The sequence below is a fragment of the Anas acuta genome, chromosome 7 (assembly GCF_963932015.1).
Source record: "Anas acuta chromosome 7, bAnaAcu1.1, whole genome shotgun sequence".
In the NCBI taxonomy this organism is placed as follows: Eukaryota; Metazoa; Chordata; class Aves; order Anseriformes; family Anatidae; genus Anas; species Anas acuta.
The window spans coordinates 21,410,502-21,425,252 of NC_088985.1; the positions used below are offsets into that span (position 1 = coordinate 21,410,502).

Below are 14,751 nucleotides of genomic sequence, written 5' to 3' on the forward strand. Positions count from 1 at the left end.
CTAAACTTCTTGTTATGCGCTCCTCATTGGACCAAATTTCAAAAGAGAAAGATAGATCTTTTGGGAGAAAATCTTTGTAGCAAAAAATGGCACTTCTGAAGGCAGAGTTCTGTCTCTGTTTCTATAAAGACCATATATCCCTGAGACATCAATTGGAGTTTTTTTGGTTTTGTTTTAATTCAAAGAAGTTTGATTTTCATTTAAATCATTTATTCCCCAGTTTTATCTTCAAACCCAAATGAGATGAGCAATTACATACACGACATCCTTAGAACTGTTCAGGGCTCTGTTTTGTATGCTGGCTGTGAAAACAATATTAAACTATCAGTGTATTCGGTCCCAACAAATTAAAAGCAGTCATTGCATTTTATTTAATGTAGTTATGCATTGATAAAGTGGATTCCACTGTTAGTGCACTCTCAATCTAGAGTGTAACTGTCTTCCTTCTCAGAGAAATAAATGCATCTTGCCTAGGCATCTTAAAGCTGTTATGTGGCTTTCATTGTGTAGGTTTTTACCTTCTTTTACTCTTTAAAATGGTATGTTTTGTATCTGAAGCAAATAGCAGTCAAACAACATTACAGTCATGATTTTGGTAGGATCTAGCTTTTTACTTAGACCAGCAGGTGGCTTTTTTAGTGTGTTTGTGTTTTTTTTAATCTTCTTTAAAATACTTTTTGGACAGATTAATACGAAACAAAGTTTATGGTATTTGTGTCGTGGGATTCATGCCAATGTTTTTAAAGATTGTCATCTGCTATTGGTATAGAAAGGTAGGAAGAGATGGGCTTACATTGCAGCAATAAAATAGTTGATCAGACAGGTATGTTTTTTGGCTGTACAGGTTAGGAAGTACAGTGGCGAAGCAGAATGCATAGAAACCACGTAGAATATCCACAAGTGGAGGTGCTTATTTAAGAATGCAGTACACGGCCAGGGCTGATGGGCTTAGTCCTGCTTCAGGGCTGGAACTGCTCTTGTTGGCCTTTGCCCAAGGATCTGTTGCATAGGGCCTTGCTGCAGAAGGGATGACACAGAACTGAGAACCAGCCTGGAGATCTGCACTTTTAGAAGCACTTAAAGATACGTGTGTAAGAAAAAAAAAAAAAAAAAAGAATGGTTTTGTGTGACCTTTTATTAAAGATAAGGGTTGGTAAAGTGCAACTTACCTCTTCTACAGGTATGTTCACGTACCACAAGGACTCACGTTGCCATTGGTTCAGCAGCTTTAAGTGTGATAACTATTCTGAATTCCGACTGGTTGGAGCTGTATCCTTTTATGTCCTCATGACAGTGCTAAACAAGCAGCGATTTAATTACAGCGACAAAATAAGGCAGGAAGATCTAATCAGAATTCATCCTGATGTATGTACAAGTGTGTTGAATTTTAAATGTATAAAGAAAAAGCCATTCAAGGAAGCAGCCTAAAAAAAAAGGGAAGAAAATGATTGATAAAGATACATGGTACATTTTACAGTCAGAAAATAGTACAATTAAGATTGCACATGCAACTTTTTTTGTATGTAAGTTGTAATTTTTATATACTTCACTTCCGGGTTCCGTTCAGTAAAATAAAAACATAAATGAGCCTGGGTGCATTAATATTTTAAGTTCCTATTGATCAGTATGTGGCTTCTTTTTAGCCTTATGGTTTCCACATGAACATAAGACTTTTTCCTAGGTTTTCTGATGTGCTAATTTATGAAGTCCTCAGGCGTGCAGTTAATGATAATACATGTTTATAAGTCCACTAAGATGAGGTGATGATGCCCCCATTTTACTAGTGGGAAGCTGAATGATGAACTGGATTCTTCTAATTTTTGGTATTAATTTCAAATTTGTACTATGAAGTGTTAGTTCAGGTAACTGTCATTGTGGCTGTTTATGCCTTCTTTAAACAACTTAAGGACATGGAAGGCATTTTCTCAGATAGTCCTCAATAGCTTTATGTGACAGTTTGCTAAGGACAACATCCCTGCTATGAAATGAACAAATGATGAGGTGCACTACATAAAATGTAAGCTATTCAGTATTACTTAATATGAGTATGGTAGGCTGTAATAGCGAGTCTGGTAGTAACAAGCACAAGCCTAAGAGGAGGAATCTGTTTCTTATATTTACATATGCCTTTTTAAGCTTGAATGATAGCCTGCTCTATTCTATCCCCATCTACTTTGCCTGGACTCTAGAATTACTGTGTATCACCAGGTGTACCTAAGTGTGCTAGCAGATAAGCTGTAGTGCCAGTGCAGGTTAGTAATAACGCTTTTAGATGTATTTCAAATAAAATTTTCTATATTGAGTGTTCTTTGGAATTTGGGGATTAAAAATAAAGTTTTCTTTAAAAAAAAATAAAAAATAAAAACTTGTTTTCATAACAATACATTAGAACAATTTATTCAGGAAATGCTGGTATAGAATATGATGGAGATTTTCAAGTGTTCTGGCAGTATGCCTCATTTGACCATTTGAACTATTGCTTAATTGTAACACAAAATTGTGTTAAAAATAATGCCAGTCCAAAATAAATTTAAATTACTTCAGTTTTAGTATGTTAGAATATGCTAGAGTATGCTCAGTTAAAATTTTAAATATTTTTTCCAAGCTACCTAAAATGTTAACTATAATGAAGATGTGTGTTTTTTGCCTTTAACATCTGACCCATATAGCTTATGGGACTTGCTGTCTATAATAGCATCACCTTGGATATTCGTTTCCCACCTTGTTGTTACAAGAAATTGTTGAGTCCTCCTATTGTTCCATGTGATCATAACACACTTGTAGGCATCTGTGATGTTACATTGGATGACTTGTTTCAGATTATGCCTGTAAGTATTGTTTTTTAGATGCTAAATTGGTGACTTAGAACCTGTTCTATTTATATTTAATGCTTGGGAGGCATTATTATCTATTAATTACCTATTGATTATCTATTTCTATTTAATGCATTGAAACAGTCTGGAATTCTTACAAACACCCTTTTTTAGCACCAGCTGATACGGTCTCTGTTTTTGCTGCCAAAAACAAATACTCCTTGTGTTGCAAGTATTGCAGAATTTTTATAGGTGTTCTGGAAGTTAGAATAGCAACATTTGATATGTTCTAGACACCCTTTCCATAGTAAAAGGAAAAATTTAAGTTTATGATGAAAAAAAAAAGGCACTTCTAATATGCTGATTAAGCAGTGTGGAGTCTTTTTGTGTACGTTTTGAAGATGAAGCTGTTTCCAAGATAGCTTCTTTATAAAGAATGATTTTTGCATGTTCTTGCAAATACATCATTTACTTTTGTAGGTTCACTAAAGGGTTTGCGTTCATGTTGTAGGAATTGGCCCATGGACTGAATGAACTTCTGTCCTACGAAGGCAATGTTGAAGAGGATTTTTACTCAACCTTTCAGGTCATTAAGTGCTCAACTACAAGTGATTCTCAAACTAGTTCAGTAATTTTACCAATGTTTCTGCAGTGGGGTGGTTGACAAGTGTGTGTGGTTGCTTATTGTTTGGTGTACAACTGTGTGAGCATTAAAGCTTGCTTCAAGAACCAGTCTAGTACTTGGTGCACAGAGTCTGGTTCCATTACGGGGCTTTAAACAGTTCAATGACAGCATAAGTGGATCAGAGCATTGACTGCTGGGGTACCATGTCTAGCTGCTGCTAGAATTCCAGCTCTTCACTTGCTCTGACACTAATGCATTGCAGTCAGTGACCTACCTGATTGTGGAATTCATCTGTCTGCAAGACAATTCTTTTTCTATCTGACCCAGTTGCTTGACAAAGCTCACTCCTGTTATTTTACATGTTTTGCCTAGGAAATCTCACTTTCACTATACTTGTCTGTTCAACGTATGATGGTTTTGCCAGACATGTATGTGTAACAGTCAAGAAATGATTGTATTTCTATTCAATCGAGAAAGTCTTTTTCATTTATTTGTTGTTTTAGGACACATGTATTTACTAAAATTTCATGCTGCTTTATGGACTTGTATTGACCTTTTTTGCTTCAGCTTTCAATTACATTATTATAATACTATAAGAGATTTTTTGTAAAAGCAGCTATTTTTGAGTTGCTAGGTGAGTTACAGTGCAAGAAATACCCTCTTAATTATTTTTGATACAACTAAATTGTTCTTAGGCATGTCCTCCTTCCACTTTAAGGCTCCACAGTCTGCAGCTTGATATGCTACTGTTTAATACGGAAATTTTTTCTGCTTTGAATAACAATTTCTTGAGCAATTTATTGAAAATTGTATTAGTTAACTAAAACTAAACAAGTAAAACAAAGCCCCTCAGGATTACAGCATGTGCTGAAGAGAGACAGGAGATGCATGGAGCAATAAATACAAGCTTTGTACTCTGTGAGTATCTGAATTTATTTTCCAGAACTGAACTCGACTTTTCTCTTTCTACAGGTTTTTCAGGAAGAATTTGGTGTTATAAAGTCTTATAACCTAAAGCCAAATGGAGATAAGATTCCAGTCACAAATCAGAATAGGAAAGGTATTTCAATACATATTAATGACACACATGTGGTAGATTTAAATTTATCATTGTTTTTACTTTTTGTAAACCTAGGTTTTATTTAACAAAATATGAGAAATAAATTCCTGTGGTGTTTCCTGTTAAGTCTACCAATTTAGTAGTACGTAAGTTTAAAATGCATTCATTTTTATTAATTCAGTACAATTTTAGAGGGCAAACAAAATGTTATTTAAAATCATTGCATTGTAACAAAATAAAATATTTATCTTTTCTTAGAATATGTGCAGCTTTATGTTGATTTTCTTCTCAACAAATCGATCTACAAACAATTTGCAGCTTTCTATTATGGATTTCATAGCGTCTGTGCTTCATATGCATTACTGGTAAGAATAAAATATCACTTCTGTTTCAAATAGGTGGCAATGACTGATCTAAATTATGTAAGTTATTCTTGATATCTGCATTAGATGGTTTTAGCATTCATAAAGTATCTTGAGTAATCAATATAGTTGAACAGGAGAAATTAAGTGGGCAACAACTGTCATCTTTTTTAACAGGACACTATGGAGAAATAAAGCTCCACAAGTTAAGTTTATCAGCTTGTATTCACAGACAAATTACAGGCTCTTGTATCTGTTTATTGAGAGTCTCTGCATTTCTTACAGTTATGAGCAGTAGTGCAAATATGTGTGTGCGCTCTACAGTGACTGCTCTGAAAGCCATGTTACTTTTTTGCAGAAGAGCTTTCAGTGAGATTGAGGTTAAACATTCCTGTGTATTCAGTCCTATTGGGCTTTTGGAATGTCTTTTGTATTTCCTGCCATTCCTTGTGCAGGAAGAGAAAGAAGAGAGAATTACAATTTTCATGAGAATTTCTGTGTTCCTTTGAAATTAGCCAAGTATGACAGGCTTGCAGCAAAATGAAATGTGACTAACTGCAGTAGATTTTCATTCTCCTTCCCGAAACTTCCTTGGAGTGCCATGGAAGCACTTTCATGCTTGCAAAAGATGGTGTAGTAAACAAGTAAGAAGTAGGTTCTGCTGTTGTAAGTTTAGTTGTTGTGAAACATGATTTACAGTTAAATGTACTTGCTTGGCACAAAACTATGCATGCCTAAAAGTAAATTCTGTCAGTAATTACTACTTATCAACCTATATTGGGACATGAAAATGAAATGGAGGTTGTTTAAAAAAAAAAAAAAGAGAGAGAGAGATCAAAACGCTCTCTGAATTCCATATGTAAAATCTTATTTTTTTTCATGACATATTTGTAATCTAATCTGAAGACAAGCCAGTCATTGAACTAAATATAAGAATGAAAAGGAATTGAGAAACAACAGAAATGCATTAAAATGTAATGTTATCCAGTAATTTGCTTTTTACAATATACAGTAATAAAAGATTCCTTCAAGTTCTAAGGAATTCATTTTTCTAGAAAAACAATATGTATCCAGTTAATTTATAAACTTATATTCAATAATATCCTGTTAATTTTTCAGTAATGCTATATATATAAATTTATTTATTTATTTATTTATTTCTCAACTTCAATGAATATTAAATATTTTATACTTAATTTCTGGCAGCTACTTCGTCCGGAAGAAGTTGAAATTCTTGTATGTGGTAGTCCTGAACTGGATATGTCTGCTTTACAGCGAAGTACTCAATATGAGGGCTACCAGAAAACTGATCTCACTATACGGTAGGCTTGATCTAATACATTTTTTTCTCATTCAAATTATGGACTTAAAAAGCAGCATTGCATGGTAGACTGTTGGGAATAACCTATTCAAGTGTATTCTGAAAATGGATCATAAATAATTGAAACATTAAAAAACTTATTTCCAAATGAGGCAAAGATGCTATTAAATTAGTGTCTTTAGACACAGTAAAACAAATATACTATATAAATAAGAAGAATTAGAACCTTAATAGTGTAGTGTCTTGCTGGATACATTAAAAGTGATGTAAGTTGCAAATGGAGGTAGTTTCAAATCCTATACAGTGAAATCCAAGTCTTTAATTTTATTATCCAGTTTTCTAATTTTTTTTCCTCCCAATTCCAATTAATAATAAGGAGATATATACTAATAACTTAGACTGATTATTTTTTTAATAGAAAAGGGTGTTTTGGCATCACATGACAACACATAATTACAAAATTCATAAAATATTATTGTACTTGTTAAGTCCTTAGGAACTTATTTAACGTTGCACATTAGGATAATATTGATGCCCTTTGTTTTACATCTATTCAGTTTTTGGTAAGTGTCAATTTATCACATACATGCAGTTGTGTTATATCCTAATGCTGTTTTGGCAGGATATTGTATCTTAAACCATATTCTTCTCCTTTGACCCTGAACATAGATACTTTTGGGATGTAGTACTTGGATTTTCTCTTGACCTTCAAAAGAAGCTGCTACATTTTGCTACAGGAAGTGATAGAGTACCTGTAGGAGGCATGGCTGATTTGAATTTCAAGATTTCAAAGAGTGAAACATCAACTAACTGGCAAGTATTTTATTTTATTTTTTAATTTTTGGTCTTAAATGATTTCCTGAGAGTCCTTATTGCTCTCGAGTGTCTTTTTGAAGAAGAGCAAAGAGTATAAGGGAGAAACTGCATGACCTCCATTAATTTGTCTTTAAAATGTTATTAAACCCATCTATTGATAACATAAATTTAGTTGATGATCATCTAATGCAAATTCAATTCTTCAGTCAGTGTTTACATTTGAGTCCATGAATTCTTTATCTTTGAAGTTTCCTTACATGTTTTAATTCAAAGAAACTGTTTAATTGTTCCCAACATGACAGCTGAGCTAATGATAATAGAGGGTGAATCACCATGACTTTTTTTCTGAATTTTTGAGTCTGTTTTGTCATTATGAATAGCAGTCCCTGCAGTTACCAAAAAACGCCTTGCATTCTTTCTTGATGGTCTAAATAAGAATTTTGATTTGCATTCCTGGAAAAGATGTAGCATTCCTTTAGGGTCTCTGGTGAGTAAGTGTATAGCTGATACAGAGGTTGCTCATACGAAATAGGACTGAAGCAGCCTTGTAACTTCATCATGAAATTTAAATTGTTCATGCCAAGTTCTTATGCTTCTGGTAACCTTTTATTTTGTACTGAAGTGAATTGTAAAATTCCTCATGCTTTCCAGCCAGTATTCTCCTTTTCATTAGAGGAGAAAGTCAGTTTAAACAACTTGGAAAATTGTATAGAAAAACTTACTGGTCTGGAGCTCACTGCTAAGCAATAATTGTTGACTTTACCTATGTTCCTCAAACTTTTAAGGTAGTCAAAATACTTTAAAGGAAATACATTTTTATAGACAAAATTCTGGGGAGTTTTCTGTGGAGAACTGAAAAAAAGGCATAGATGAAATCATGTTTAAAACAAGCAAACAACATTTATCTAATTATTGTGGTATTTCTAATGCTTTAGTTAATTGGCCAATAACTGGTTCCAGTAATATGTTAAAGGGACATGAGCAGAAATGAAGAAAAATCAGTCAGCATTGAATCTCTGTTTAAGTTCATTCTCCTGCAAATTGTTCTTTCTTGCAACTAGGAACATGTTTTAAAATAATGTACATTTTAAAATTATGTAGATCTGTGCTGCAAGATGTTTGTTTCAGTCAGATGGCCTCTACAACGATGACCATAAGCATGTTGACATCGTATTGCTCACACAATAGGATCAAAGACTTTAATAGCCATAAGAACTCTCAAATTAATATCCAGTTTCCCAAGTTGCCAAATTCTGAAGCAGGACTCCAGTCTGTTTAACAGATGTTTGCTTCCCTGTTTAAAGTAGGGATAAAAACAGTTTGTATCTCTGGATCTAGAGTGGGGTTTCACTCTCTTTCAACAATACTTGCTAATGATCAAATGCCAAACTAAATGAAAATGGAACTAGAGAGCTTTAGTAAATCACAAACTTAAAATCTAACTTGATTTTAAACTTGACAAGAGTTTTTAGAAATTTTTCAGTGCATTGGGTTAATTCCAAGTTTCAGGTGGAGCTTCAGGTCAACTGGCTGAATAACTGTTTTCATCAGAATAATCTTTCCAAGTGCAGAGCATAGTTTCTAGCATTTCAATCAATATATATGTATTCAATCTCAGCTTTCAGAAGACATTTGCAACTTGCAAAGGGGTGAGAGTTGCAAGCAAACAAATTTTACCTGAGTACTTCAGGTACATGTGACCAATAGTGTTGTTACTTATAATATTTCTTGCACACGGTTTCTTATGTAACTAGAAATACGTAGGCAGATGGCAGCGCCCTGCTTCTGTTGTGTTACTTAATAAAAGGATGGTTTTGTTTTTGTTTTAGGTTACCAGTGGCCCATACTTGCTTCAACCAGCTTTGTCTCCCTCCTTACAAGAACAAGAAAGAGTTGAAGCAAAAGTTGATCATTGGAATTTCAAATGCAGAGGGGTTTGGTCTAGAATAAAATAAAATACTTAAGAACAGCGTTTTTATGTAGCACTCACTCTCTTCTAATTGTGCCTTTAAGCTTTTTGTTATGTCTCTTGATACTGTGCAAGTCTTACCCAACTTATATATTTTTTAAATATGAAGTGTATGTTTTTTCCTTAATGGCAATACATTTACTGCTTGCTTTGTCACAGAAAGTAGTTTTCTTCATACAAAAGCGAGTCTATTTGATAAAAGAAACATAACGAAGACAATTTCCAAGTTATAGTTTGTTTCTGTTTTTCCTAATAGCACTTTATCATTAATTGTAATTACTTTACATCACATATATCCCACTGGGAAATAATATATAGAATATTTCTTTATTTTACCTAGTCCCAGTGGTGGAATGTTTTCAATTAACGTGAATAGTAGAAAAGAATGTAACTTACAGCATGTAGCCATATTTTCACAAAGACAAATAGGAATTTTAGTCTTTATAAAATGTATGCAGTTTTAATATTCTGGTTTTCCTTCTCAGCTAAACAGGCTGTTTAAGAAGCATGTAAATAACTGCCTGTGAACAAATAGGGTTTTGATAGTGCCATTTACTGCTAAAAATTTATTTTTTATGAATAAGAGGTTTTAGGTGTTCTATATTCAGCTTTTACAGATCAACAGGATTGACTGTACAAAGAATGTTAAAAAGTACTTTCTTCAGCTTGAGGGAACTCAAGGCCAAACTACAGATATTAAGCAACTTGTAGGTTCATTCTTTGGAACTGACAGCAACTAACCAGATTTACTATAGTGTCATAGTAAACAAAACTAGATATTTAAAGTAAATTCTGCAAATATTGAAATAGTTCAGGAAAAAAAAAATAAATCTCCAAAAATGAAAAACTAATTTATAGTTGTTGTGCTATTATTTTTCGTCAACTTTGTTAAAAGTCTTAAATAAGCTATGACGAGTGAATACAATAGCATTTCAGAAGAATGTTGAAGCTTTCATTGACTTGAGGGCCAGCATTTAAAGACAATGTTTTGTGTTTTTACTGCACAAAAAACATGACAACAGTTCTTGATATGAGTATTCTGAATTAGTAAATTAGGAGCTGGGGAAGAAACTAGTTCTAAATTGCAGGTGTAATTATAAGTCTGGGTTTTATTCATTAAACAGAAAATTTATCAGCATGCAGTATAGTATTTTTTTATATGAATAGCTACTGTATGTTCTATAGATTTTTCTTTCATCTGAATGAGGCCCAGATCTTTCAGAATATTTAGGCATTCAAATTGCCAGCTTTCCCTGTTGACTTCTGCTGGGAGTTGAATGCTTAAATAGCTTGTAGTGTCTATACTCAATTACTTGCTATAAGAGTAAAATTATATTCTTGTTTTCCCTTCATATATAATTTACATACAACCAACAGATTTACACACAATCGACTAATTAATTTTCCTAATTTGTAGTTTCAAAGCTGTTGTGAATTTTCTTCAATATCTAAGTGCAAATTTTATTTCGTTTTGTTTCCTAGAGAGAAGGTACTGGTGATTTTACTGTTTTGTTAACAGAGAGATAAATAGTAGGGTATTTCTAAATATTTGCCATTCTATTCATAGTGCTTTCCTTGAAATCAATATTAAAATTTCCACTGACTTCAGCTTGTAATGAAACTAAATTAGCATGGAGAGTGTTAAAAGCATCACTTCCAAATTGTACATTGTACATTATTTCTTTCAAATGAAGCTTTGAATTTAGAGGATTTCAGATGTTAAGAAATAAAACTTTCACCACTGCACTGAATGAACTAGGCACATCTAAAATTGCTTGAAGCTAACACTTGAATGTGGATGTAGGTAACAAATTTGGAAACAAACACCTCCCTTTCCTCTCTCTGTAGAACTGGATTAGTAGAATGTCAGCTTATGAATAAATAACTATACAGTTTATCTGAAAACATGGCAAATTAGCCGAAATATTTTTTTATGGCTTAAGCCCACTTTTAATAATTATGTATTATTGTTAAAATAAAAGCTTTATCTTCTTATTTTCACTAAATTGCACTTTGTGTTGGGTTTAATTTTATTTATTAATGTTTTTTTTATTTTACTGTGTAATATTACCTCAGAATTCTAAGCAAAACAAAACACAAACTATTGTATTTGCATCAGTTTTTAAATAAGAGTCAATGAAATTTTATATATTTCCTGGTGTTGATAAATTAAATAGTAAATTTTGTATTTGTTAAATGAAAGCATTGCACTGTATTTATGAAACAAACCTGATCATTTTAAAATTTTTCTTCAACGATGGTTTTTGTTCTTTTGTCTTGCCCTGTAATCCAGCAAATCTTTTTTTTTTTATCTCCATAATTGTTTTGTAATGTACAAAAGAAATCTGGTTTGTATAAATTTGTTCATTTCTAAGTATCTATTTTTATGTATTAAAGTTGTGCAGTCATTAAATCAAGTATTTCAATTTCTGGTCTTATTTGATTTCAGATTTCCAAAATGGATCTTAATGGCTTTGAAAAAATGATCTAAATCTGTTCTTTTGTCTTATTTTCCTTTTGAAAACTTTTCCTTACTATTACAACTTGGTTAAAACATTGTACGGCTTACTGAAAATGAAACAAAGTTTATAATACCAGGTGTACACCCAGAAGTATATTCCATATATACAGTCAAAATTACAAGTCTTCTAGTGTATACCATGGTGTAACAATGTTGTATAATAGTGGATCCCGAACTCTGTTTTATATCTTTTTGTTTTGTTTTGTTTCCCTCAGTTGTAAGATTTTTCTGAGGTACAATGAGAGACAGAGCCAAATTATTGCATGTTTTGTCTTTTACCAGCTACTTTTAACATTTAAATCAAGAGGGACAGGGAGCAAGAACATCATGCTTTCCCATAGCTACTATTAGTCCTGATCACAGGACTAATATCTGACCTGATTCTTGGTCTCCTTTGTACCACTCGAGCTACCTACAGATGGCAGCAAAGATGAGGATCAAAACTACTTAATTAGAAGTCAGACTTTCCTCTTAATTGTAGAGATTAGAAATACAAAAATTCTTTAGAATACAATTTTTAAAAATAAATATTAAGGAAACAGTTATAAATGTATTTCTCTGTGGTTGCAGTTGGTGGTGGGACTGGCTAACTTGCTCCAAAAACAAATCCTTTTTCTTATTTTTCACAGATGTGACAAATAATATTCTTTCAGAATCTTTCCCTAAATAAATAAATAAATCTGAAAGATCTGACAGCTTCCTTAATGCCAATTTGTATGTCATAAGTAGCAGACTGTAAGAGTATTAGTTTTTCCTGTTAGAGCACTTAGATCTCTTCCAAGATAGTTTCTCTTTTATGTTTAGGTCAAGTAATTTTCCATTCAATTACAATTTTTTTTTTCAAAATCTGTGCTGTAATATGTGTTGGTGAAGTTCCGTGGCATCCTGCCACAGATGCGTCACTTGCATGTGTTAGAAATGTTCTAATTCATAGTCACCTGGATTTTGTTGTTAAATTCATGAGTAAAATTGGGCACCTGGAAATACGCACATTTCAAATGGTTAATTAAAATTTTGCTAAGGCCTTTAAACCCCCATGGTGTTATGTAAAATATAACAGGGGAACGGGTATGGCAAGGGTTATTGTAGTTAGATATTTCCTGGAGTAGGTGCATTCCTAACTGTAGAATAGGTATTTGGTTCAAAAGTAATTTGTTCTACAAATCTACATGTAGGAAAGAACTCTGAGGTCAAGGAAGAGGGAGAGATTGCGTCTCTGAAGAGATGTTGCTCCTTAAATCTGGAAGGGTGGGAGTTCATGTAAATTGAACAGCTCCTAACATAGGTTAGGTATTAGAATCTTCTATAATACTAACGCAAAATAATACCTGTAGGTGTTAGGTTATATGCCTTAATGGTTTTGTTGGATCTGTTAGGACCGAAGTTCTACCACAGCAATACTTCGCTTACCATTTTTCTTGTTTGCATCATTATTTATGATTTGATATTTTTAGCGAGTGCTGAACAAATTTTCTGATGCACTATTTTCTTCCAATGAAAGTTGTCCTAGATCATATAGATATAAGACTTTAGTCAGGTTTAATTTAAGGGCTTCTTGCTTATATGGTGCTTTGACTCCAGAGCACAGTTTCTTACTAACCAGGAGAAAGGCACCTGTTCTCACTGAATCCTTTGTAGCTTTGCACTAGCATCTTTGACTGCTATCACACCATAATAATAACAGTCCAGTCTCAGTTGGTATCTGTAGGTATTAATGGAACATAAATATTTATAACTGTGTGCAAGTTATTCAAAACATCTTGTCAATTAACAAGCTTACCTAATGTTTGTTTAGAGTCTGATCTAGTTAAATAGTCCAGAATATTAATTCAGTAGTGATAGAGTGGAGAGAAGGCACTGAAAGTGTTCTGTCTTCTGGACAATTAATGCAGCTGGATAGAAAGCAGTCAAAGTACAGTCATTAAGAAGACTGTGGATTAGACACACGGGTCTTGGTTTTGGTAGTCTTCCAGTGATTTTAGGTCACCTCAAACCTTATTTATAAGGACTTATTTATAAGGACTGTGGTGGCAGCATGTAAACTGTTTGGAAGTTTAAATAGCTGGCCTTAATTATTAGCAGGAAGGATGGATTGATAGGGTAGTCACTTATGCCAGTGTAAGCAGAAAACACAATATTGTCATTTCATTTACCTACTTTATAAGAGATCTTTTCCCAAGTCTTTCTGGATACCAAGATGGGGGAGTATCCTGCTCAGATTTTGAAATTAGCTTACAGGACATATTTGGTGATAACAAATGCACCATACTCATTTTCAAGCATTTCACTTCTTTAACAGGAAAAATAATTATGGAAGATGAATGTTACTGGTGTATAATAGAGATGACTTTAATACATGAGAAAGAAAGCACAGAATCTCAAATTCATCTCTGATTTTCGCAAGAGGAAAGAGGAATAGTTGGGACAACCCAGATAGCTTTCCATTTTAATTAAGTAATTGCTATTTCTCCTCTTTCTGTATGATTTATATCAAGCCATCATAAAAATAAGAGTACATTCACCATTTTGCTTTATCAGTTTTCAGTGTTCTGTTTAGCCTATTAGATTTTTGGTCAGGTTAACTTTTGCAGCTCTGTGTTTTTCCTAGAAAAGTCATTTTACACCTTTTAAGACACATCACTTCTTTGTAGCCACCTACTGACTTTTAGGGAACTGTGGAGGACTTTTTTGATTTCTCTATTAAGAACAGAGAGAAAGGTAGCTGGCAAGAAAAAAGTGTTGTTTTGAAATAAATAACAAAGTAAAAGCAAGAAGGGGAGGGAGGGTGTTGAGTGATTTCTTGCTTTTTTAATCTTTTTTTTTTTTTATTCCCCGGTTTGCTTTCATGTACCAATTGATGACTTCCATCCCCCATTGGATGGGGGATGGTAAAGGTAAAAGTACAAAATGGAAGCAAAAAATACTATTATGGTATTTTTCTAGAAAGTAAAAAGACTACATGTAAAGACAAAGAGAAAAAAGGGGTGGATCAGAGCAATGCAGAAACAAGAAAAAAAATCTTGGGAGCAGAGGAAAAATGTGGACACTAGTGGAAGAGAAAACTGACCTTCTCATATAATGGCTCTGTAGAAATGCTCGTTAGTCACACAAATCTATTTTTATTCCCTTTATAATTCATGAGATTTAATTTTTATAATGATTTACCTGTTTGATTGCTCCCCTAGAGAGTATTAAGAACTGAAATTATTTTAATTCAATTACCATATCAGGTAAGAAATCTAAAATTTAAGTAAACCAGTATTT

The 14,751-nt window shown here is 33.1% G+C and overlaps 1 protein-coding gene across 2 annotated transcripts in view; it reads left to right on the top strand.

Annotated features, from left to right (window-relative positions):
- The window catches only part of HECTD2 (HECT domain E3 ubiquitin protein ligase 2), a 34,250-nt gene extending 22,858 nt beyond the window's left edge, over positions 1-11,392 (top strand). For both annotated transcript variants that reach the window (XM_068688131.1, XM_068688132.1), the window contains 8 exons: positions 1,181-1,269; positions 2,670-2,828; positions 3,325-3,399; positions 4,411-4,498; positions 4,757-4,863; positions 6,067-6,182; positions 6,851-6,994; positions 8,827-11,392. In XM_068688131.1, the coding sequence (XP_068544232.1) occupies positions 1,181-1,269; positions 2,670-2,828; positions 3,325-3,399; positions 4,411-4,498; positions 4,757-4,863; positions 6,067-6,182; positions 6,851-6,994; positions 8,827-8,947 (899 nt within the window). In that variant the 3' untranslated portion in view covers positions 8,948-11,392. The remainder of the gene's footprint in view (positions 1-1,180; positions 1,270-2,669; positions 2,829-3,324; positions 3,400-4,410; positions 4,499-4,756; positions 4,864-6,066; positions 6,183-6,850; positions 6,995-8,826) is intronic.
- The last annotated feature ends 3,359 nt before the right edge of the window (positions 11,393-14,751 follow it).